The 24,926-nt window shown below is 32.2% G+C and overlaps 1 protein-coding gene across 1 annotated transcript; it reads right to left on the bottom strand.

Moving 5' to 3' along the window:
- Positions 1 to 832: 832 nt before the first annotated feature.
- Positions 833 to 24,483, bottom strand: LOC127699194 (REST corepressor 3-like). Its single transcript, XM_052202959.1, has 14 exons — positions 24,286 to 24,483; positions 15,532 to 15,588; positions 15,101 to 15,172; positions 13,189 to 13,241; positions 11,571 to 11,732; positions 11,046 to 11,161; positions 9,912 to 9,975; positions 8,701 to 8,801; positions 7,846 to 8,050; positions 6,845 to 6,919; positions 6,229 to 6,286; positions 5,314 to 5,504; positions 3,869 to 3,981; positions 833 to 3,606 (listed from the first exon to the last, which is right to left on the bottom strand). Exons 1-14 carry the CDS (start codon positions 24,395 to 24,397, stop codon positions 3,510 to 3,512), a joined length of 1,476 nt encoding a protein of 491 aa, XP_052058919.1. The 5' UTR covers positions 24,398 to 24,483; the 3' UTR covers positions 833 to 3,509.
- Between the last annotated feature and the right edge of the window lie 443 nt (positions 24,484 to 24,926).

Genomic DNA, 24,926 nt, shown 5'->3' with positions numbered 1-24,926 from the left:
ACCTGAGCACCCAAGATCCCGAGTTTTTGGTGATTTTTCTATTCCTCATTCTTTACTTTTCTATGTAGAGTTTAGTAGACATCTTTCATTTTTTTTTCCACTGTATTGAGTTTTTCTTTGAGTATTTTGTTTTTTATTGTCCTTTTGGAATCTTTTAACGTTTTTTTTTTGCAATGGTTAACTCGACAGGTGTCTCCTTTCAACTACAAAACCCCTTAAAACATGGGTTACTTTTTCTAAGAGTTCATATTGTGTTACAAAAAAGGTTGCTGTCTCAATGAAATATACCTGACATCTTCCTTTATTCATAGAACAAAACCATAACTAAATGAAATCAGACCAGGACTGATGCACACACAACAATGATCTAAGATTTAAATTTGGCAAAATAAAATCATATTAAAATTCATGTGCACTGGAAGAGTTGGTATATCTGGTTCTGCATACTATATTGTCTAGAAGTCAAAGCTGGAAGTGGGTCACTTCTTTCTGGTGACCTCTTCACATGTTATTATTTAGGGATCATAGATTTATTCTTACAAGGAAGCTCAGAGCATGCTCGGAGGATGCTCGGAGCTTTTTAAGTAGGCTCTTCTCTGCAGTTTATGTGATAATAATTATCATGATCCATTTATAATATCTTTGGCACCAAGTGTTTCTGATGAAAGTTAATCCAGAAAAGCACTACCAATGCAGGAATTTCAGTGTTTCATAGTATAGAATAATGATGTAAATAAAGGCAACTGTAGTATACCACTGTTCAATAGTCATAATTCGATTAAGCAAAAACAAATCCAGGTAGTGTAAAAGACAAAAAATATAATGAGTCATGTATTTTACAAAACTTTATTTCACTGATACATCACATGACATACATCATGTTAACACATGCAATTTGTAATGATCATATAAAACCTTACAGTAGTCCTTCTCTTGTAGCACAACGGTCAACAATGGATATGGTTTAATGAACATTCAGGTCACTGACCCAAACAATTTTATGGCCTTATACTATAAGGATTTTTGTATCCCCCCACAAACAATGTTTTGGACGTTATAAACAATAATCAACCAGTCTGGCTATCCATATGTCTTCCCATGAGCCTCATAAGAGTATAACACTACATATGGATGCATACCCTATCCTTCATTTTAAGGGGAGTTAATCAAATATATTCACTGCAATAATGCAATATGTGGTCAAAGTCTCTCAGAGAATATCTTTTTACAGTGAATTCACTCACAATTCTTAGTAGTTTGTTTCTATATTTATTTTCCTTTTTGCTTTGAAATTTTCAAAAATATTTTCCCCTCCAAAAAAATCAAAAGCGTTAAAGAGCCTCAAAAAATAAACTAGAAAGGGCTCAACGCATAAAGAAGTATCAGTAAAAAATAGTAGGTTTTCAGTAGTCCTTAAAGATATAGCAGTAATCATTGACTTCACACCATATTAGTCCATTTATCTACAATAAAAGTCTGAAAAATGTGTTACTTTACTAATACAAAATGGTGGATCTTCATAAAACCCAAACAAACAGCTTTTGTTCTTTTAAATACAACTTGCTGATAGTGAAACAGATTAACAACTACTTAGCCTTAAAAATGAAAACATTTATAAGTTGTTATTTTAAACTTGGAGTCATGAAGTTTGTGAAAAAAGTGTATTATGTATGAAGACTAGTAAGTATAAAAAAATCACCATCTTTTAGAATATTTATAAAAGAAATGTTTGACAATGAAGATGATCAGCTGTCTTTCAAATATTATTAACATACAATACAGAAATGATATTACTGTTAAACATTACAAAGTACTATATTCATATGCATTAATACAGGCCGGTGAGGATAAGGGTGGTATAATAGGGATAGTTTCATGAAAATTATCCTTCTATTGCCAATTTTGACATTTTTTCATCCTATTTGTTGACTGGCATGCTTTAGGTATGCTGATAGCTTTAGCTTACAGTAACCTTCAAACAGAGAGGAGCCCAGTGAACACATGCACAAGTACTCAGATCTGAGAGAAACTGATCTGGGTATGGAAATCTAAAGAAAGTAATTTCAAGTTATTAACCAATATCCAGACTTTCCCCTATTTTTTCTCATTTTTTGGATTCATTTTGACCTGAAACCAGAAGTAGTCATTCCTGAAGAGTATTCGTTCACAGTCAGTAGTTATTTCACCATTTACACTCTTTTTTGAAGTTCCGCTACCACCTTAGAGTATGGTCCAGAAATGGAAAGAAAGCCCAACACTCCAGAATTGAAATTGTCTTCTATTTCCATTTTTAAGTTCAAAATCGGGTTCAAACTGCACCTCTAATCTGATGAACATAACAATAAGTAGCGTCAGTACATGGTGATGATGTTGACTCTAATTTTCTGGAAAATTGCAACATACCCTTTATTTTAGAGATGAAATATTTATAATCCACGATTTGCTGCTGTTTAAGTGAAAAAAAAATGAAACTTTCACTCATTGATAATGCTGATGAAAACTACAAATACTAACGCACTGAACAAAAAACATGAATAAAATTGCAAGATGATTCATATAAAATTTGGAATCTTATTAAACTATTTCTATAATCTATACAAATATAAAAATAACCGGGAATGAAGTTTGTTGATTTAATTCAAAAAGTTCCAGTTCTTAAAAAAATATTTCACACTATGTATGTACCTCCAAGTGAAAATGCTGAATTACAGCATGTATAATTGAATGTGTACAATTGTATGCTTGTTTGGTAGATGACAATAAAATCAATATTTCTTTTGTTTTATACTACCTATTGAAAGAGTAACAAGTTAATATTAGCCAATCGTATCATTGGAGAGTTATCAAAAATGTGACTTAAAAACATATGTGATCAGTTCGTTACTATATTTACAATGATAGTTCATACTGTAGTTCACCTAGAACAAACAAGCAAACTTTAATTTTATGCACAAAGTACATCTTCTATTAGTTCAGCTGTAAGATATACAATACAAACTTTAAAGACAGTCATAAATATCTAATAGACGGACATGTTCACAATGTGGACACCTGTGTTACATAGTACCATATAAAAATAAAGCACCTTACACCTCAAACAAAAGTGCAAACATCAAAAACACTTATTCTCAATATACAAAAATCTGAGAAAACAAAATAAATAAATATCTTTACAGGTAACAACAAAAATAAAATGTACAAACAAAAACATCCCACTTATTCACATTTAGTGATGCAATGATGTGATACGTGAAAAATTCCTTGAACTATAAAAATCAGGAAACCATTTTGAACTGGTTCAAGTGTCAGTTGTCTGATGCGATCCCTTTAATACTACATAATGTTAATATGGCCAACTGTAAAACTATAGCCATAGACAATAATGCCTGAATTACATTTCTTGCACTGTCTGCAGATTACATTTTAACTGGCATCACATGCACAACATCTGGTGGCAGGCCTCAACTGAGCACTTAACATAAAAAATCCCTTTAATCATCCAGTAAATCCTACGAAGGTGTTGTTATAGCTGGCTTTGGTGAAGAGGAATTTGGTTTGATAAGGGGTGGTGGTTGCTGTAATATTGTTCGCTGGTTTGGTATCAATCTGCAATAATATAATAGTAATATGTAAACTTATACATTTTTTTCTCAATGCGTAGAATTTCTGAAAATAGCTAAATTTTGAAGATAATATAACATATGTGCCTGTTATGTTTGAAGACCTTGGCATGGTTCTAAAAAAATTATAATGTCATTCTAAAAATCTTGACCATTAGAAAAAAGCTTTACAAAACACATGACAAGAATTTCTTACAAATGGGAGACAATATATTGATGGAAAATAGAAGATGCAACTATAATCTCACCTGTGTTGTGATACATTAGGAACTTTGATCGGCGAGGTTCCTTGTTTCAGTAATGGTGGTGGTGTTCCAGAGCTAGGAGCAGAATTGTCTGGTTCTTTTATATCAACTTCCATCTGAAATATTGAAATAAACCTACAATGTAACTTTTTATTGTCTACCAGTGCATACAAAATTAAAAAAAACTTGCATACTTTAGAATTTTAGAGTCACATATACTTACAATTGAATATTTTGAAGATAGAACATAATTCAGAATTTGTCAATTTCCTAACTTAATGGTTACAGGTAACTACTGGTACCCATAATTTTTAACTTTCATTAACTTAAGGTACACTGGACTGGTCCTTACAGATCAATTTACACAAAAATATTGAAATGTCATGAAAAATAGCCAATTGTTTCCTGTGATAATCCAATATTTTATTGAAAATAGTATTCATTGTGTTGATAGGAAATTCAGATTACACACAGTATCACAGATCAGGAAATACACTAATTCTATTTATTCAACTGATTTGTACTTTCTGAGAAAAATGCAACAAAAATTTCATACATGGCCATTATGTGTAAGAATGTTTAAGTATTCAGTAAACAGCAAGTTGAAGATAAATGAATGTGAAACCCATCACACAGAATAGTATGCTCACAAAAAGCTTGTTTTTCACAAAGTACAATAACAATAACAAAAACACGGAACTCCAAGGATAATTCAAGACGGAAAGTCCCTTATCAAATGGCTAAATCAAAAGCTCATACACATGAAATGAATGGAAAGCAACTGGCATATTCCGGACTTTCTGTAAAACTCTTTACTGTGGATTAAATATTTTTGTGGGATATTAATTTGTATGGTTTTCTTTGGTTAAAGTGAATAACAAATTTCCTTTAGTCATATGTACAGAATTTGTCAAAACAAGGAAATCAAGTATAAAAAAGAAGATGTGGTATGATTACCAATGAGACAACTCTCCACAAGAGACCAAATGACACAGAAATTAACAACTATAGGTCACCGTACAGCCTTCAACAATGAGCAAAGCCCATACCACACAGTCAGCTATAAAAGGCCATATATGCCCATAAAAGAAAAATCCAAAAATATATAGATTAAGTAACCCCCAAAAAATAAATCCGAAGTATTTAGATTTGATTTTTGATTTTTTGGTGTTTTAACGCCACTTTTAAGCACAGCTTTTGGGCTATTTCGTGGTGGCCAGTTTTTATTGGTGGAGGAAGCCGGAGTGCCCGGAGAAAACCACTGACCTTCGATAGGAAAACTGACAATCCTAGTCAATTAAGATTGGAGTCGAGTGGACCCGCACGAGCGGGTTTCGAACTCACAACCTCAGTGTTGACTGGCTAGTGATTACAGTAGTAGAACTACTTAGACCACTCGGCCATCGAGGCCCCCGAAGTATTTAGACATGTGATTTATGTCAACAAACCTTTTCTTCCTCCTTATCTAAATCATCATCGTTGGTATGTTCTGTTCCGTGTTCAGCTTCAAATTCAGCTAATACTTCATCCAAATTATATCGTCTACGAAAATTGATGAAGAAACTTCTAACATGAGCCTCTGTCTTGTTTCCTATCACTTCGGCTATTGCCTGAAAATCCTTGCCATATTTCCTTACTCCTAAAAAGGAATTTCAACAAATATAAAATCAGGCAAGTCAATAACTCCTGAATACTTTTACTAACATTTTTAAAACTGAGCTGACCTCGAATACACAGAACAAAGAACTTTATGGATTTTTTTTTACAACTAATGTGTCTTATATCAGAGTGTAACAATTCATTGAATATATCGAATCCTACTTATTTCCTTCAAGGTTATATTTACAGTATAAAAACCGCTGCTAACAGAACAAATAATATGTAATCATGTTTTCACTTCTGAAAGACACTGCTATCAATTTTTACATGTTTTTTTTTCAGAAAACATTTAAAATTAGTTCAAAATGAAATAATAAAATCAGTTTGACATCAGATTTTTTTTCCTTCATCTGTTCATTTTGAAAGAATTATCCCCCTTATGCATATGATGTAAGCAGCAAAATGGTGAACATTTAAAAAAAAATAAAAATGTTCATTCCTACAATTGTATGTATTGAATCTTTCCTGATAATATTGCAATAACTACTAAAAATATTTCTCTTGTATTATTACACCTCAATCCTATATTGTTATATATCGTTTTGAAACTTGATAACAAAATTTAGTTTCTGGGGGACATGATATTATGATGAGAAGATTTACCTTTTGTTGTGTTCAAGATTATAACAATATTTAATGCCTTGCTTTTGTAATTAAATATAGAAATGAAATACATTTTAAAAATTTACAGCAGATTTTTTTACCTTGAACAGCCAACAAAAGCTCTTCATTCGTCCAACGAGCATTAATCCTTTGGTTGCCCTATAAATACAGGAAGCTTTCGTTAAAAATAAAATCTATCAGACAAAGTAAATCTTTACAACACATCTTATGTTTAACTAGTATAGTAAGCAACAATATTCAAGGTTTTAATTTCTGTAAAATAAGTATATATAATATGATCTACAACAAATATCAACTAAGTACCATACGGTTGCTTTTTTCATACATAGCATCCAAAAACATTATGGTAAATAGATGGCTATCTTTTTAACACCTTCTGGTTACAAACAATCCTCTACAAACGAGGACACCAATATTGTTTTGTTGGCCTTTTGTTTATGTCCAATTTGTGTAAGTTTTTCACCAGCAATAATTCGAACACATAATGTTGCATTTATTTATATTCTAGGGGAATAACTCTTGACACTTCTTGTTAAAATTTCATGAATATTTTGATTTTCACATAAAAATAAATTTTAAAAAATTAACATAATTTCCCAACAATATCAGAGACAAAGACAGGGATTTAGAAACAAAGAAGTTGTTTAACTGCCATGAGAAGCAATTTTATGGTCATACCAGGCTATAAATATTTACCTCTGGTGGTCTCAGTTCATCTATACAACCCATCTTATGTTTCTGCATACTTATCATTTGTTTATGATTCTGAACCTGTAAAATCATAAAGACAGTAGTTATCAGTATTTTAGATCACACTTCAAGTTATTCTAAATATTATTGGAAAACAGTCTGATCAATTTTGGGAAAAGCCAAAAAAAAAAAAACTCATTGCGGAATCAAATTTGGTAGGACTGGTTCAGAATTTAGGGAATTCTGTATAAATTTCCAAACAATTCTCATTTGGAATGGATCATTTTACCAAACCAGAGGATAACTAGAAAAATCTAGTTCACTTTATGATTACTGAAAATCCAATGATAAAGTTATTTATTTCTGTTTTTTCTTTTTTCACAAATAATTATTTATAACCAAAATGCCTGTCCCCTACAAACTATATAAAGCTTTTTCTAAATGGATTATTAGCTTTTTTCATAAATCCTTATATCCTGTTAATATTTGGGATGAATACTAAAACATTTTAAACAAGAATGTGTCCATAGTACACGGATGCATATGCCCCACTTGCACTATCATTTTCTATGTTCACTGGACCGTGAAATTGGGGTCAAAACTCTAAAATTAGAAAGATCATATCATAGGGAACATGTGTACTAAGTTTCAAGTTGATTGGACTTCAACTTCATCAGAACTACCTTGACCAAAAACTTTAACCTGAAGCGGGACAGACGGACCAAAGTTCCTCATATCTGGAATGGCAAAAGTGAAAATCATCAGCTATAAAATCAAAAAGGAGTATACTGTTTACAATCTCAACTTCAAAGCAAAACTGATTTATTGTAAGAGATTTTGAAGGATGCATTTTTCACTTTTTTAGCTTAACAATTCATTCAACACAAATTTGTGTTTTAGTATGAAATTAGGAAAGTGTTTTAAATACCTTCAAAAGCACTTTTAATCCCCCTTTTTTTTTAAAATTTGAACTTCTTCTAAAATATTAATTATAGATATCAACTAACTTGTCTTTTAAGGGAGACAAGATCAGCTTCTGCATTTTTGAGAACAGCATCTGCTTGAGCTGGAGGTCCTGAGGTAAAAAGAGACAGATCTTCTGCAATGATAAACATTCCACGTGGAGGTTTCCTCTTGTGTTTCATGGGGTTATGTCTGTGTTGGCCGTGGTCATGTCTGTTTGGTCCAGCACTTCTCATTACACCGGTTCTTCTGTGTAAAAAAATAAAAACAGACTGATTAAACTCTTTAAAAAAAAAGGGGGTTTAACAGACAGAAAGAAATAGATAATCTTAACTTTAGTCTGCTGAATACAAAATTTATCAATTTTTACTATGAATAACAAAAAAGATTTCCTGAATACATATATTCATGGTACAAAAAACTTGGTTAAAAACATATTAATTTGCTTTAATATGACTTTTTTTCTCATTCAAAAATAAATTTAGGATCCAGCAGAACAAATTCCTAAATCTTTTTAAAGTCACTAAATTTCCTCCAAAAATATGCCACATCTAAAACTGCACAGTATGTTAATGTCTTCTGCGTTGAAAATTTAATTTTGTTTTTGTAGTGATGCCATCAAATCAATTGATAACTTATAAATAAGAGTTGTCTCCCTGAAATGTTATTTAGTTAGCATAGTTTGAATGAAGAACACTGATCCTTTGGTTAAAACCAGTAACACGCTCGTCAGCCTAGTTAATTATACTTTTCCGAACAGTAAGTCTGATAAAATTGGGAATTTTTAGTGATATAATTAATGATTGTCCAATGAAATTTTGTATTGACCAGTGATAAATGATAATTGACAATGGACCAAATGTCCAGTGAACCATTCAAATCTTTGCCATAGTTCTTACCTCCAATACTGGAAACATGAACTACAAAGAGAACCTTTAGGTGTTGGGTTTAATGTTGAGGTAGATATACCACAATTGGAGCAAGTGTCTTTTTCCTGCTTCTGAAAAAAAAAATTAATACTTTTAAAATGGTTTCATAACACTTTCAATTTTGTTTTTATTTTACATATATAATTATCCTTATAAAATTTGTTTAGTTAATAATTAACTTTCTCTTAAGAAAAAGTTGCATTTAAACCTTACACCTGTTGTATGCAACAATCATTGCCATGTTGGAACAGATTCAAAAGGACTTTTTTTTAAGTCAATATTTATCCTATAATTGACAAAACAGTTTTTGCTGGTCTTGCCAACAAAAAATCTGCACATCTGACATTTCACTGAACCATTTGCACATTTGATGCAGCATAGAACAATTTGTAGGGGACTCATGCAATTGTCAAAGACAGACTTGGTCTTTCAGTCATAGAAAAACTTTTCTCAGTACTCAGAATACAAAATATTTGCTTGAAACACCACTATAATCATACTCTGAAGTTATGACTGCACGACCAGGACTGTCTTGTCGCCATTACTGATTCAACATAAAACAAGAAGCGATATCAAATTTCTTTAAATAATATTAGTAATAGGTACACTTAACAGAAATATTTATCAAAACTCGTTCTAAAGCTACAATTTTGGGATAAAAACTTTCATTCTCACATATCTTACATATATTTGTCTCTAGGAATATGTGTCCATTCTATCAAACTGTAGTCAAGATTATATATGTACATTTCTTTGAAGATTCAAAGATAGCAACAAAAGCATCTTATTTTTTAACTTTACTTTTTTTTTTATTGTAGTTATTAAACCATATTTTAAGACGTTCCGGCCACTGGCCTTCTTCAGTTTCAATAAAGACTCTGAAGAAGGTCAGTAGTCGAAACGTCTTAAAAAAATAGTTGAATTACTACAATAATGTAATATGTGTTCCCTATTGAAATTTTGAAACAAGAATATACCAGTATTGCTTCTATTTAAATTGTGTTGAATGCATTATCACATTTCTAAATGATAACTTTGAGTTTAATGCCTAGAAAGTGTTCAAAATTACTGGATTGGAAACTAAAACATGACATTATATGGACTGATGGTATGTAATAAATTGTATTTAAACTGTCCAATGTTATTCTCTTTCAAATACCATGACTACATGTATTACATACCCCATTCTCTTTGTTGGCATCATCAGCATCAGATTTCTTACTTTCTATATCTGAATCTTCTTCACTGCAAATATTGAATTTTTTAATTATAATACACATTATAATATGGTTTTAAAATGAACGTTTGATTGCATAAACAATTTAGTGAATAATGACAATAAAAAAATATGGATAAAATGTATATATATGTAAGACTCAGATAAGAATAAAATGACCATCAGTGGTTGTTGTTGGTTCATGTCTGTCATATTTGTTTTTTGTAAATTGTTTTGTTAAAAATTAGGCCGTGAGTTTGCTCAATTGAATTGTTTCATATTTTTCATGTCAGTACCTTTTATAGTCGACTATACGGTATGGATTTTTCTTATTTTTGAAGGCTGTACTGTTGCCTATAATTGCTTACATCCACTTCCTTTGAACTTTGGTGGATAGTTGTCTCATAATGATTGGCAATCATACCACAACTCCTTATTTTTGTATGTTTTCACATCAGTGGAAGATTATATTCCCCACTTAAATTCAAGTCCAAGATTTCACATCATTTGCAAACAATTAGTTTAATTCTAAGGCCTATTCCAAACAGTTAAATCATGCAAATACTAAACATGATACTGTGTGTTGGTTTATTCTTACCCGGCTAGAGGTAAAGGGGAGGGTTGAGATCTCACCAAACATGTTAAATCCTTCCACATTTTCGCCTGTCCCAAGTCGGGAACCTCTAGCCTTTGTTATTCTTTTTGTTTTTTTTTCTAGTTTTGGTTCATTTGTATGTTTTGGAGTTTTGTGTGGCGTCCATTTCGCTGACTTAGTACATTATCAGGGGCCAGCTGAAGCCTGCCTCCTGGTGCTTTGAAGACCCATTGGCGGTCTTCATGATAAACTTTTTTACTTTAATTTTTACCATAAACACAAACATCTTTCGAGTTGTTTCTCATGTAGATTTTATTTCATCTAAAAATGAAAATCTTGAAGAACTGACGCTATGCATAGGCTGTTGGGTATTTGGTACAGTTGTAACTATAAAGACTGGTGATGCTTAAAACAAAAATGCATAATGCTTCAATGAATAAGTACTCCAATTAAGGAGTACCAACCCTGTGAAAATACATCTATCTAAATGAAAAAGTCCAGTACCTGTCACCATTCTTTGTTAGTTTTCTGGCTTGTCGATCCATCAGACTTGTTCTTGATCTTGTTTTCTTCCATGAATAGTAATACTTAACCAAACTGGCTATTGATTTGTCGGGCAGCTGCAAAAGTTTTATTAATAATCACTGACCTTCCGGTACATCATCAACATGTGTAATATTAAACCTCAATATTTGTTTCCCTTCTTTCTCATAATTTTACCATATACTTATCTACATCTAAAGTCAATTTACTTAGTTTCATTGTAATTTAATCTGTTGATAGAATTAGATCAGAACAACACACCGCCATGAACAGTGTTCAAACTAACAACCTCAGCCACCAAGGCCCCTGTGTTACTTAAAAGCTAAGACTATATTCAGAAAAATGCTTGACAAAAACATACCAGTGACTTTTAAGAATTGTATTATGTAACCCTTAGCCAAAGTCTATCTACATAAAATTGAAAACATATAAGATTTACCTTGAGTTAGTACTTGACAAATTATTTCAATTATTACAATAACTTACCATTTGCCTGATCCTGTGAAAACTTTTGCCATGGAAACTGAATGCCTGTTCAAACAAAACTTTATCTTCTACAGTCCACTCATCTGGGAATGGTGTGAAGTTTGGTAGGTCTGACAATGCCTTATCAATGTTATGTTTATGCCAAAACAACATGCCCAAAGCCTGCAAATATAAACAGTTTTTCCTTTAAAATGAGAAAATGCTACTCATTTTGAACTCTACAATTCTCTATGTTTTTACCAATGGAAATAGATACATATCAAATATATGTGTGTTATACAGGGTTTCTTGCTAAAGAACTGTAATAGGGTTTTTGAAAATATTTGGGGTTGTAAGCCTGTCAGATATCATTGTGCATCACTGAAACCAATTCTAATCAAGTGTTATACACCATGTACACATTTTTTTAAAGGAAGTTTTTGTTATAGATGTCAGTGAACAAAATGACAAAAATTTACATTGTTTTGATCAGTTCTATTGCATATTTTTACTGTAAACACACATTTTTTATTTGGCCTAAGCAATGTGTAGGTAAATTGATCAGGATTCTATTTTTCATTTAAAACTAAATTATAATACTAAATTTCTTTGCTTTTCCTCTATTTTTTCACTGTGATTGCATTCAAAATATAGAAATCTTGTATGTCACCAAAATAATAACATGCACATTTACCTTCCTATTATCTATAAATGATTACAGTAAATTCAGAATTTCTTGCAATGTTTTTATTAATGTGAAAAATGCGACAGTAACAGGTTTGCATTATAACTCCCATTCATAATTTCAGGAGTGATTCCGGCCATAAAAACGAAATAGGTTGGTTTGCCCTAACCCGACCGACCCATAAAAAAGCACCCGAGTCAAAATCTTTTTTTATTCAAAATTCGCGATGTTATTTTTTTTGCAGAGTTTTGTCGTAAACGAATCTCTCTTGAGTTTGTTGCATAGAATAACCTGATCCGATCTGACTGCGCTTTATCACAGGACAATTTGTGTTATGTATTAAAGCCTCCAATTGATACGGATGAAAAACAACATGTTACTGTCTAGTACAAATAAAGGTTGGATTAAAATCAAAACCCGTTGTTTCCAACAAATTCTATCGTTTTGAAAACGCAAAAACATGGAAAGAGGTGTTTGATAGTGTGATGATGATTTCAGGCTACGGAAAACTGATGAAATTTGTGTGACTGTCTCTGACCGATCAGGACACTCGTTTGAGCCCGATTTTGAGGAACCAATCCAAGTTGTTCAGGAATTTGATTCGGCATTAAAATTTGATTAAAATGATATTATTCTGACAGAAGTTCTGTCAACAGTGTTTTGTTCAAGTGTTTTGTAATTTGAATTTTGTATTCAATGAAAATAATATTTTCCCCTATTTCTTCTCTAAAAGTAAAAAAAAAAAAGAATTTCCCTACCTACCTACCCACACCTGAGACTGGTGGGTAGGGTTTGGGCAAACAGAAATATTTTTAAGTCTGGCCTCTCCTTCACAAATTTCTGCACTCGCATTTTTACCAATAATCAGTGATTCACAATAATAAGTGAATGAATTAATTTCTGAATTAACAATATTTGTTTCAGTTTGGAAACTATGTTGTACAAGCCAATTACCTGCTCTGTGTTGTATCCATGCTTCTCTTTAGCAATTACCACATATTCATCAACTGAAATAATTAACATCACTTATAATTAATGTTTGAAATTCAAATTTAGATAAATGCCATGATATTTTACAGTTATGGGTTTTTTGCTTGTGTGAGAGCTGTCTACTAATAGTTTTTATCATTACATTTTTTTATTTCTTTAAATTCATCTGAACTTTGGTGGATAGTTGTCTCATTGGCAATCATACCACATCTCCTTATTTTTATATTGATTGCAGGGTTTGTTGCTCGTGCTGTGTGGATGCTGTAGAATATGACACCGTTCTTGTAGTGTATGCCCTTATATTTTACAGTTATGGGTTTTTTGCTTCTGTGAGAGCTGTCTACTAATAGTTTTTATTACCGGTATTACATTTTTTCTATTTCTTTAAATTCATTTGAACTTTGGTGGATAGTTGTCTCATTGGCAATCATACCACATCTCCTTATTTTTATATTACAACATAATCATGATAATAATAACCTTATACATTTGTATTTAACTACAAAATCTATCTTAGTGTGATCGATGGGTGAAAGTTAAACATCTGATAGGCAATCTTTTTAACTATAATCAGGAGAACAGCTCTCAAGGTTCCAGTCTGAAGGAAGACATGTTGCCTCACTCAGCTTTCTTGGTGTGATCGATGGGTGAATGTTAAAAAATTATTGCACAATCTTTTGACCATAATCAGGAGAACAGCTTTCACCCACTCTGGTCCCTAATCTTTGATCTTACCCCTAAATGTTGAGTGCTTGTGAAACAAGCATCAAAGTTGCCTTGTTGCTGCTGGGGATAAGACAGAAATGAGCATGGTACCTTGAGACCACCAAGGTTGATCTATCTCATAGTTATTGCCACAATGGCTAATTTATCTGGTTATTCACATTTGTCCACCACTTAGAGATTAGAGTTAAATGTTTGAAACAGTGAATCAACATGAGGTGAAAATAATAAAATTTTCTTTTTATTCTAGGTAATGATCTTACCATAATAATAGAGGCACTATCCAACAACTGGGAATTTTGACTGACAAGACCATTCATTCATATGAATCCTTTAAATGTGGAACTTTATATCTCTTTCATTCATTTCTTTTTTTGTCTGTTTTTTTTTTACTGTATTACAAACTCTAACTTGATTCATGTTGGATGTGCAACATGTGCAAGTGATTCATTAAACAATACACAAAGTTTGATTGCTGCAATCAGCAACTTTTTCTTGTGTGGAATGGTGTTCCAAGGAAACCCACAATTAATAATAAATTCCCCTCTGTTTCTTGAAGTCTCTTAGAGATTGTAAGAAACAGATTACCTTAAGAAAGAGCTTAACTTTAGAAAGAGCTTACCTTTAGAAAGAGCTTAACTTTAGAAAGAGCTTAACTTTAAAAAGAGATTACATTTAGAAATAGATAAGATTTAGAAAGAGATTACCTTTAGAAAGAGCAAACGTTTGGAAAGAGCTTACCTTTAGAGAGAGATTACCTTTAGAAAGAGATTACATTTAGAAAGAGCTTACCTTTAGAAAAAGATTACCATTAGAAAGAGCTTACCTTTAGAAAGAGATTACCTTTAGAAAGAGCTTACCTTAAGAAAGAGCTTACCTTTAGCATGTTTAGAAAGAGATTACCTTTAGAAAGAGCTTACCTTTAGCATGTTTAGAAAGAGATTACCTTTAGAAAGAGATTACCTTTAGAAAGAGCTTACCTTTAGAAAGAGATTACATTTAGAAAGAGATTACCTTTAGAAAGAGCTTACCTTTAGAAAGAGATTACATTTAGAAAGAGATTACCTTTAGAAAGAGATTACCTTTAGAAACCTTTAGAAAGAGATTACCTTTAGAAACCTTTAGAAAGAGATTACCTTTAGAAAAAGATTACCTTTAGCATCAGGAAGATCCCAAGCTGGTGCCCATACTAGAATGGCATCATTTCTACCTTCAGGTTTTATATCTGAAAATAAACAGTTTATTTGTATTCATCAAATAATTCATTTAATTGTCCATCATATATTTTCATATTGTTATCAATATACTTGTTAAAGGTAGTCCCCACCTATTTTAATTTCAAGTTCTTAAGATTTTTATTTTGAAAAAGAAAAGAAATGCAAATTGAACTTTTAAACTAACTGACTGCATATATGGGAAAAGTGTTAGTCCACATGAAAGACAATGAAAGCTCTGTGTACCAAAATATGGTTCAGGATGAGCCATTCAACACCAAATATCCGTCCCTGAAAGTAAAACAAATCCCGGCATGAAACCCAACACGTGCTAAACATACATAATTTTAGTTTGGCCTCAAGTGCTTACCTGGATTATAAATTGGAACTTTAGCTTGGAAATCATCTCCTACTCGCATTCCATTATCTATGAAGAAACAAATATCTTATTTATATACTGTTGTCAAAAACTAAACATTCAAAAGTCAATTCCATTCAGAAATGCTTGTTATGACTGGTTTGAATATATGATTTCAAATATGACCCTGTCCCTCTCCATCACAAACTTTACAAAATATGCATGTTCATTAGTATCCAAATCAAACAGAGCACTTCACAGTCATGACAGTTAGTAAATCTGAAAGCTGACATCTGACCTTAACTCAAGGCCACATCTCAGTCATGGGTGAAATTAACAGCTGGTGATATCAACTACACTTCCTGGGTATACTAGATCCCAAACCAACATTTTAATTTCATACATTTTCCAAGCTTTAATGCATTACTTCTTTTTGTTATGCATTAAAAAATAAATGACAATTATGTATTTGGTTTTTTTAAAATATCAAATTGCTTAGAACCCCTGGATCCTGTGCATGTGTATCACACATGAATAGATCACAGTGAAGGATATGAAAGTAGTTTCGGCAACATGGTTTATCGAAGTGTAAACCAAGGGAAAAAATTTTAATGGACCAATCGGATTCAAGTATTTGTAGATATGCAAATCATATAAGAATTATACATGTACTAAATGTTTGATGGAAAGACGCAAACGGGCCACCAACTGAGCCATGAGGCTACATAGTAATTGGTGGATGAGGGTCCTGTCATGCCTGTGGTCCCTTGTCCCTAAACAAAATCTTTTCTATTGACAGGGGTTAATTTGTAATTTTACTGTTGGGGCCTGTGCCCATGAAATTAGGGAAAAATGTGATATTTTGGAGAATTCTGCAAGATTATAAAATCATATTCATTTGGAGTAGAGCCAATATTCGGACCAAAATTGTGTTACAGATAATGCCCATATTAACTACAATTTTTGTCAGTCATTTAACCTTCCGGCTATTACATATACTTTGTATGTACTTGTAAAGTGATGGGGTACAAAAAGTGAATGCACAAAAGTAGTACAAAGACGATCTTTTGGAATGACAGGAGATGCCAAGAAGATCAAACATTGTTAAACTATACATGTGCTCTGTAATCTGGCCATAAAGAGGAATTAAACTCAGCATATGAACTAATTCACATGGAAATGAAATTATGTACACAAATTAAGTATCTGATATATATATTGTCCTTTTAAATTTTTCTGAACTAAAATATCAATCATTCATTGGGTCAACAGATTTATACATCTTTGATGATATAAATAAAACAAGAGGCTGTCAGAGTGACAGCAAACCAGATTTACCTGCAGAGGTCGAACCCTGAACAGTTGAGCATTAGTATGGACACAACATTTAAGCTTAAAACAGCTCTGAATTTGGATTGTGATTGAATATTTGACAAATCATAGGTTTGTGACACAAAATGAATGTAGTCAAAGAACTGAAAAATTTGAAATCAGACATTTACCTTATTCTGTTCAATATCCAAAATCTAAGTACACTGTTAGAATCAGCATATCAAAGAACCCCAAGAATTCAGTTTTGATGAAATCAAACAAAAGTTTAATTTAGGACCCTTTGGACCTCAATGTGGAATTATCTAATTAATAATGCAAATAAATACAGGTTTAGATTCAGCATTTCAAAGAACCCTATATAAACTGTATATTCAATTTATGTTGAAATCAAACACAGTTTAATTTTGGACCCCGATCGACCAACTTGAAAACTGGGCCCAAAATCAGAAATCTAAATATATGTTTATTAATAGACAATATAAGCTTAGTTTTGAAAGGAGTTCGCTTCATCAAAAAATATATATATATAGCATTCAGAAAATTAGTTTGTACAGAATAACAAACAAACCTACCACAAAATTCTTCAAACAAATTAACAATTTACCAAAGAAAAGAAAAAAAGAATCCAAAATGTCATTTATCATTAATACAATGTCTTTTAAAAATCAATAAAACTTATCTGTAATTATCTTCAAAATGTCTAATACTGAACAGAAAATTCCTAACTATAATTATACAGTCCTACGGAGCTTATAATCATCAACACTTAGGAAACAGAGTATTTTCAAATAAATCTGTGACTCCAATTATAATTCTGTGATTGATATTTACCACATGCTTTGTTATCTGATAACAGGTGAAAATAATTTAATAAAATGCTCCGCAGGGCGCAGCTTGATACGACCGCAGAGGTTGAACCCTGAACAGTTGGGGCAAGTATGGACACAACATTCAAGCTTGATACAGCTCTGAATTTGGATTGTGATTAAATATTTGACACAGCATAGGTTTCTGACACAGAATGAATGTGGTCTAAGAACTTAAAACTTTTAAATTGGACATTCACATATTATGGTCCAATATCCAAAATCTAAATACATGGTTAGATTCAGCATATCAAAGAACCCCAAGAATTCAATTTTTGATGAAATCAAACAAAGTTTAATTTTGGACCCTTTTGACCTCAATGTGGACAAAGTTGATAACGGGGCCCAAAAATCTAAATACATGGTTAGATTCAGCATATCAAAGAACCCCATATATTCAATTTTTGTTGAAATCAAACAAAGTTTAATTTTGGACCCCGATTTGGACCAACTTGAAAACTGGGCCCATAATCAAAAATCTAAATACATGTTTAGATTCAGCATATCAAAGAACCCCAAGAATTCAATTTTTGTTAAAATCAAACTAAGTTTAATTTTGGACCCTTTGGACCTTAATGTAGACCAATTTGAAAACGGAACCAAAAATTAAGAATCTAAATACACGGTTAGATTCGGCATATCAAAGAACCCCAATAATTCAATTTTTGATGAAATCAAACAAAGTTTAATTTTGGACCCTTTTGACCTCAATATGAACCAATTTGATAGCAGGCCCACAAAATAAAAAATCTAAATACATGGTAAGATTCAGCATATCAAAGAACCCAAAGAATTCAAGAATAAAACCCCATTGAAATTGATCAAGAAATAAGCAATTTATAAGAAGTATCTTCTTTTGCACAATACTGTGCAATTGAATATTTCTTGCTATTGCGCAATACTGTACAATTGACAATTTCTTGCTATTGCGCAATATTGTGCTATTGGATATTTCTTGCTATTGCGCAATACTGTGCAATTGAAGATTTCTTGCTATTGCGCAATACTGTGCAATTGAAGATTTCTTGCTATTGTGCAATACTGTGCAATTGAAAATTTCTTGCTATTGCACAATACTTATTATATAAAAATTTACACATCCTGTTTGGTGTGTATCTGCTACAATATCATTATTATTTGCTTTTAAATATAAATCAGAAATAACCAACTTAAAATGGAAAATTTTAAAAGAAAAAAAAAAAGGAAAAAAAGAAAAAAAAAAAGAAAAAAAAATCCCCCCCCCAAATTTTTTGAACCCCCTTATGATTCATCACCCCCAAACTCAATCCCAGCCTTCCCTTTGTGGTATGGTACCTTGCAGTACAATTTCAGAGAGATCCATACACTTGAACACAAGTTATTGTCTTGAAACTAGAAAAATGCTTATTTTTGGCCCCTTTTTGGCCCCCAATTCCTAAACGTTTCAGGCAATTACCCCCGAACTCAATTCCAGCTTTCCCTTTGTGATATGAAACCTTGTAGTACAATTTCAGAAATATCCAAACACTTACACACAAGTTATTGTCATGAAACTAGAAAAATGCTTGTTTTTTGCCCCTTTTTTGGCCCCTTATTCCTAAAATTTTGAGGCAATTACCCCCAAAATCAATTACAGCCTTCCCTTTGTGATATGGAACCTTGTGGTACAATGTCAGAGAGATCCATACACTTACACACAAGTTATTGTCTGAAAGTTACAAAATGCTTATTTTTGGCCCCTTTTTGGCCCCTAATTCCTTAACTGTTGGTACCATAACCCCCAAAATCAATCCCAGCCTTCCGTTCATGGTATTGAACCTTATGGTAAAATTTCATGGAGATCCATTCACTTAAACTAAAGTTAGAGTGCGAAAACCAATGTGTCTTCGGACGACGCCGGGCGACGCCAGACGACGACGACGACGCCAACGTCATACCAATATACGACCAAAAAATTTTTAATTTTTTGCGGTCGTATAAAAACACTTAGTGTAATCAAACTTGATGTATATAATTACCATTTCTGTTCAAAGGGAAATAACTCAATCACATAATAACAGTCAGAGCTCAGACACAAGTCTAAATCTGCTTTTGACTCATAGAGGTCTTAATTTGTAGGTTTCAAGATTTGTCTCCCTTTAATTTAAGACAAATTATGACTTCAATAAGTCAATTAGTGTTAAGCGAGAAATATTTGACCAGAAATTGGTCAACTTCAAGACCCAAGCATATTTATAAAGAGGTCATACATCTACATGAAATTATGACAACATTGAAAGACAATGCTTTATCTTCTAAAGAAAAATATGCATGAGAGTCTAAAAAAACGGAGATAATATTTATTTACTTTACAATGCAACCATCTATAACCACACAAAATGAGGAAAATAATCTAATGATAAGTAATAATGTTCAATTAGATAATTAAATATAGATAGCTCAGGTCCTTGTGAACTCTCAGACAGGTTTATGATGTCATAGGTGGTGCACTTTGGCCACCAATTAAAATTAAGTCTTTTCATAAACATAAATAGACCTAAACAAGTCTGTCATTTTCTGACTTAAATAAGTCTGAAAATGAAAACACATTTTTATAATAAATACATTTTTTGACTTCTGTAAGTCAAAAACAAAAAACAACTTGTTTATGTCCGAGCTCTGACTGAATAAGTACTACTTTTGGCTACTGAAGGGGTACATGTACAACTCAACAACGAGAAAAGATAAAATCATGAAAATTGAACTTGACCATCATTTAGTCACAGGAAACAACATATCTAAATTTGAAAAAATTTCGTCAAAGCGTTTTCATGTTAATGAACAGACATTGCCCGCCCGCCGTACATCCCTTAATCAATAACCGATTTTTCCTTTGAAAATCCGGTTAAAAATGTGGTGCACACTTTTAAATAACAGGCTACACGGGTTATTCAGTTTAGATGTTATTTCTTGGTAGACAGAAAAATATTACAGTCATTCCTTAATGTTATAAAGTCAACGATTCCTAGATTTAGGAGGAATGAAGATAAGCGCGATATGACAATGAGTCTGCAAACATTTAAAACTTGATAAACAGCAACTCCAGTCATTCCCAAGGTCGCCGGACATTTGGCTAAGTCCAGTAAAAATTGGTTTGGTCCAGTTAATATGACCAGTAATTTTTTTTAATTTTGTCCAAATCATATGTGTAAATGTCCTGTAAACATGGTAATAAAGTGTTAGGTCAAGTTAAAGAGAATGTTTTACTGGACCAAATGTTCAGTTAATTTCTCAAAGCCTTGGGAATCACTGCAACCCTAAAATTTAAGAAAGTTTTAACAGAGATAAGTCTCTTCTGTGCAACCTTATCAAAAACTCTATCAATTGCTGAAGACCTCAGGTATAGAAAAAGCATGCATAAGTCTTGCTTCCATACTTATCCTTGTAGGTAAAGACTAAGAACCATGTAAGATCATAAATCTAGAGGTCAACATTCATTTGTACTTTAAGTCTTCAATCAATAGACAAATGCCTCTACAATATATCAAGATCTGCTTATCCTTCCAGAGCACCTGAGATCACACCTGTTTTTTTGGTGGGGTTCATGTTGCTTAGTCTTTAGTTTTCTTTGTTGTGTTTTATGAACTGTTGTTTGTCTTTTCTTTGTTTTTTGTTTTTGGCCGTGGTATTGTAAGATTGCATTCCACTTCATGTAGTGAGTTTGAATATCCCTTTGGCATCTTCCACCTCTCTAATAAATCCTAATTGTTTTGAGACTTCTTTTTTTTATTTCCAAAAGTATCGTATAAAGTTATTAATTACCATCCAGTAACAACAACATCTACAGAAACTACACAAAATGACAAAAGTGTATGTAAATTTCACAAAAACTAAATACCAAGGATCTTCCATCTAAAACAAAAATTCCTTAAAACATGTAAAAAGACAAAAAAAATTACAACTCGCTGCCATGAAGGATCAATATTTCCATCCTTAAAAAATTCTTTGTTTGATGTTGCCTACCCCTGCCTTGTAGTGTTGGGTAGGTAGGTAAGGATTTTGGTTTTTTTTTGTCAAACAACATAAGTTACAAGTTTTAGACAAGAAAACGACGTTAAAAGCAGGAAAAAATCTGTAAAAAAAAAATTGAAACGATTTGTCTCATAAAATTTTTCATGTCTAGGCTGCTTTTTTAGGTGGGTACATGTAGGTAGGCAACATGAAACAATTTAAATTTTATTTTTGGCCTATTAAAGTAAGATATCGTTTATACTAAAAAAAAACGTCACGATAATGTGGACTTACAAGTACTATCTGACAATAATTCATGAATTTTGAGTTAGCTATAACCATGATCACATGAAAAAGACCATTTCAATTACAAAATTTCTACAGAGAAAAATCACTCTGATATATGAAAGGAAAAGAAGTGACTTTCACTTTTTGCAAGAAACTCAGAAACACTGATTTCTAAAAGTGTAATGATCACTTGCTTTCATTTCATATATAGTTTTAAAAAGGCATTCATTTCATGTAGTTCATGAATTTACTGATCTTTGAAATAAAAATATATATGTACTAGAACACACCTGCAACACAGCGGGTCCGCGACTGAATTAAAGTACAATGAGTACCTACGCCTTATTTTTAGTCTGGATTTTTAGTATTGGTATTGTCATCTGATAAAGTCTTGCTGGTGCACAATTTCTCTGCTTTCAAAATCTTTGTTTAAACCCGTCCTGGTTTTCTTACTACAACCGGAAACTTGTGACAATGATTGAATTAAGTAGTGTCAATCCCTGTATAATGTCGAAGTTCAGGTGTGATTATGACTCGTGTATTATAGCTAATCCCAAATACACCATTTGGTGGTGCGCCAGCTGAAGAGGCGGAACGTACAGATTAGGTAACAGGTGACATATACTATTGGAATTGGTATCGTATTGGATCCCCAAATTGTTAATTATTGGTAATATTGATAATGCAGAAAACAAAAGGGCCTGGAATGGTGTAATTTTTAATCAACACCATTGTCCTATATTAGTTATATATAAAGTTGAATTATTTGATTCGTCGTTTTTACGCCATGCCGGCTCACAAAATGGACCTAGTCATTTTAGTAGTATAGATGTAACATTTTACAGAAAAATTTAAGCCACAAAAATTTGGCTGAAATTTTCATCATGACACACATAATTAATCATATGTCATATAACTGAAATTTGCATAATGAAAAGGTCGATTTCAAAGCAGATAGCTCACGAAATTTTTAAATATATATGAAAAAAAGTAGATATCTCACGAAATTTTTAAACATATTAAAACAAGCATTCTATGAATATTGCATGGCAATACATAGTCCCCTACCGGTTACAAATTCATTGTAATGGAACAAAATTCTAACTTGATCTATAACTTGTCATGGTGTAAACTACATAAAAATATCAAGTCAAAATCTTCAAGCATGACGAAAAAAACTGTTGAAAACCGATTATTTAAGTGAATTTTCTATGTCCAAAGACCATAACTCTGTACAAAATTATCAGACTGGAACAAAATTCCAACTTGATCAGTAACTTGTCATGATAAAACTATATACTAATTAACAAAATCAATATCTTCAAGAATGACAAACAAACCTACCACTAAATTCTTCAAACAATTTACCAAAGAAAAGGAAAAAAATCCAAAATGTCATTTTGTCTTTTAAAAAATGAGTTATTTCCCTTTGAACAGAAATCTACTATTTAATAAGTATTTCATAAAAAATTTAATTCTAGGGAAAGGGCTTTAACTGAACAAAGAGAAAAGCTAAAATCGTGAAAATTGAACTTGACCTGTAACTTGTCATGATAAATCAATAAACAAAATATCAAATCAATATCTTCAAGCACCAAGAAAAAAAGTCTGGAAAACTGATTTGCCGAACTGACAGATGGACAGACAGACAGACAGACGGACAGACAGACAGACATACGGACGGAGTGCAAACCTAAAGTTCCCTTCGACTTGTGGCTGCCAGTTTTTATTGGTGGAGGAAACCGGAGTGCCCTGAGAAAAACACCGACCTAATCGATAGGAAAACTGACAATCCTAGTCAATTAAGATTGGAGTCGAGTGCACCCGCATGAGCAGGGTTCGAACTCACAACCTCAGTGTTGACTGGATAGTGATTACAGTAGTAACTACTTAGACCACTCCGCCACCGAGGCCCCTCTCAGGTCAAATGTCGCAGATTCCCAAATAGCGACAAGGTCTATTTAGATTTTATGAACTACCACAATTGATCTGAGTCGTTCAGGGAAAACAAGTCATGAACATAGTTGCGTGAAGTTATTTGCTGAGAGACGTTTAATTTGTCTAGGAAAAAGCACCAGTTGGAAGATCATTCTCCCTGTTAAAAATATTGTTTTCTTCGAAGTTGGAATCAGAGAATTTTTTTTTTTGGAAAAAAAAACATTACCCCTCCCACAACTTCAGAGTTAAATAGTAGTTCCCTACCGTTTTTTTGTTTTTTCTGTATTCTAATTTCTTTTTTTACATTCTTTATTTTTTTTTTTTTTTAACGTCTTTTATTTTAAACGCCGGAATGAATGCTGGTCAAACTTACCGTGATCCGAATCTTCTCCGCTACTGTCGTCTGAAAATTCGTTTGGACTAGCACCTCTTGATCGCCTTCCATTTCTTATATCTGCCGCGTTTTTGTGATCAGCCATAACCATTTTAATGTTCACGATTTCAATTAATTCCAAAGAATCAACTTTTCCGTGTTTTCCCGTGTTTCAGTCCTGTAACAATGGAGTTAGATTGTCTATTCCACCAAAACTTAGGGCAATCGATGAAAAAAGTTTGTACATATAAATAACGATAACTGATGGTTTTTAATTGAAATGTACTATTAATTATTATAAATGGGTGGTATTTATTGCAATTATAAGTTTTATTTTTTCCCTAATTAAACTTATACTGTATTTCCGTTTCTTCTAGATATTCATCCGCGCCAACATACAACTATGATGAACAAAAACGTACACCTACGACGTTCCTGCGCTCCATATAATCAAACAATAATTTTTTGATATTTTGGCCGAAAAAAAAATAAAAACATATTAATTAAATCTTTTTGCAGTATGTTTATCACAACTGATGAAATTTTTATCAGATTTTGTGAAAAAAATATATTGATGAGTACTGCTACAACATGACCAATATTCATTAAATTTAGGCGATAGAAACTGGCTGAATAAGGGA

This window comes from Mytilus californianus, unplaced genomic scaffold (genome assembly GCF_021869535.1).
Source record: "Mytilus californianus isolate M0D057914Y unplaced genomic scaffold, xbMytCali1.0.p SCAF_4, whole genome shotgun sequence".
Lineage (NCBI taxonomy): Eukaryota > Metazoa > Mollusca > Bivalvia > Mytilida > Mytilidae > Mytilus > Mytilus californianus.
This window is presented reverse-complemented; position numbering and strand designations above follow the sequence as displayed.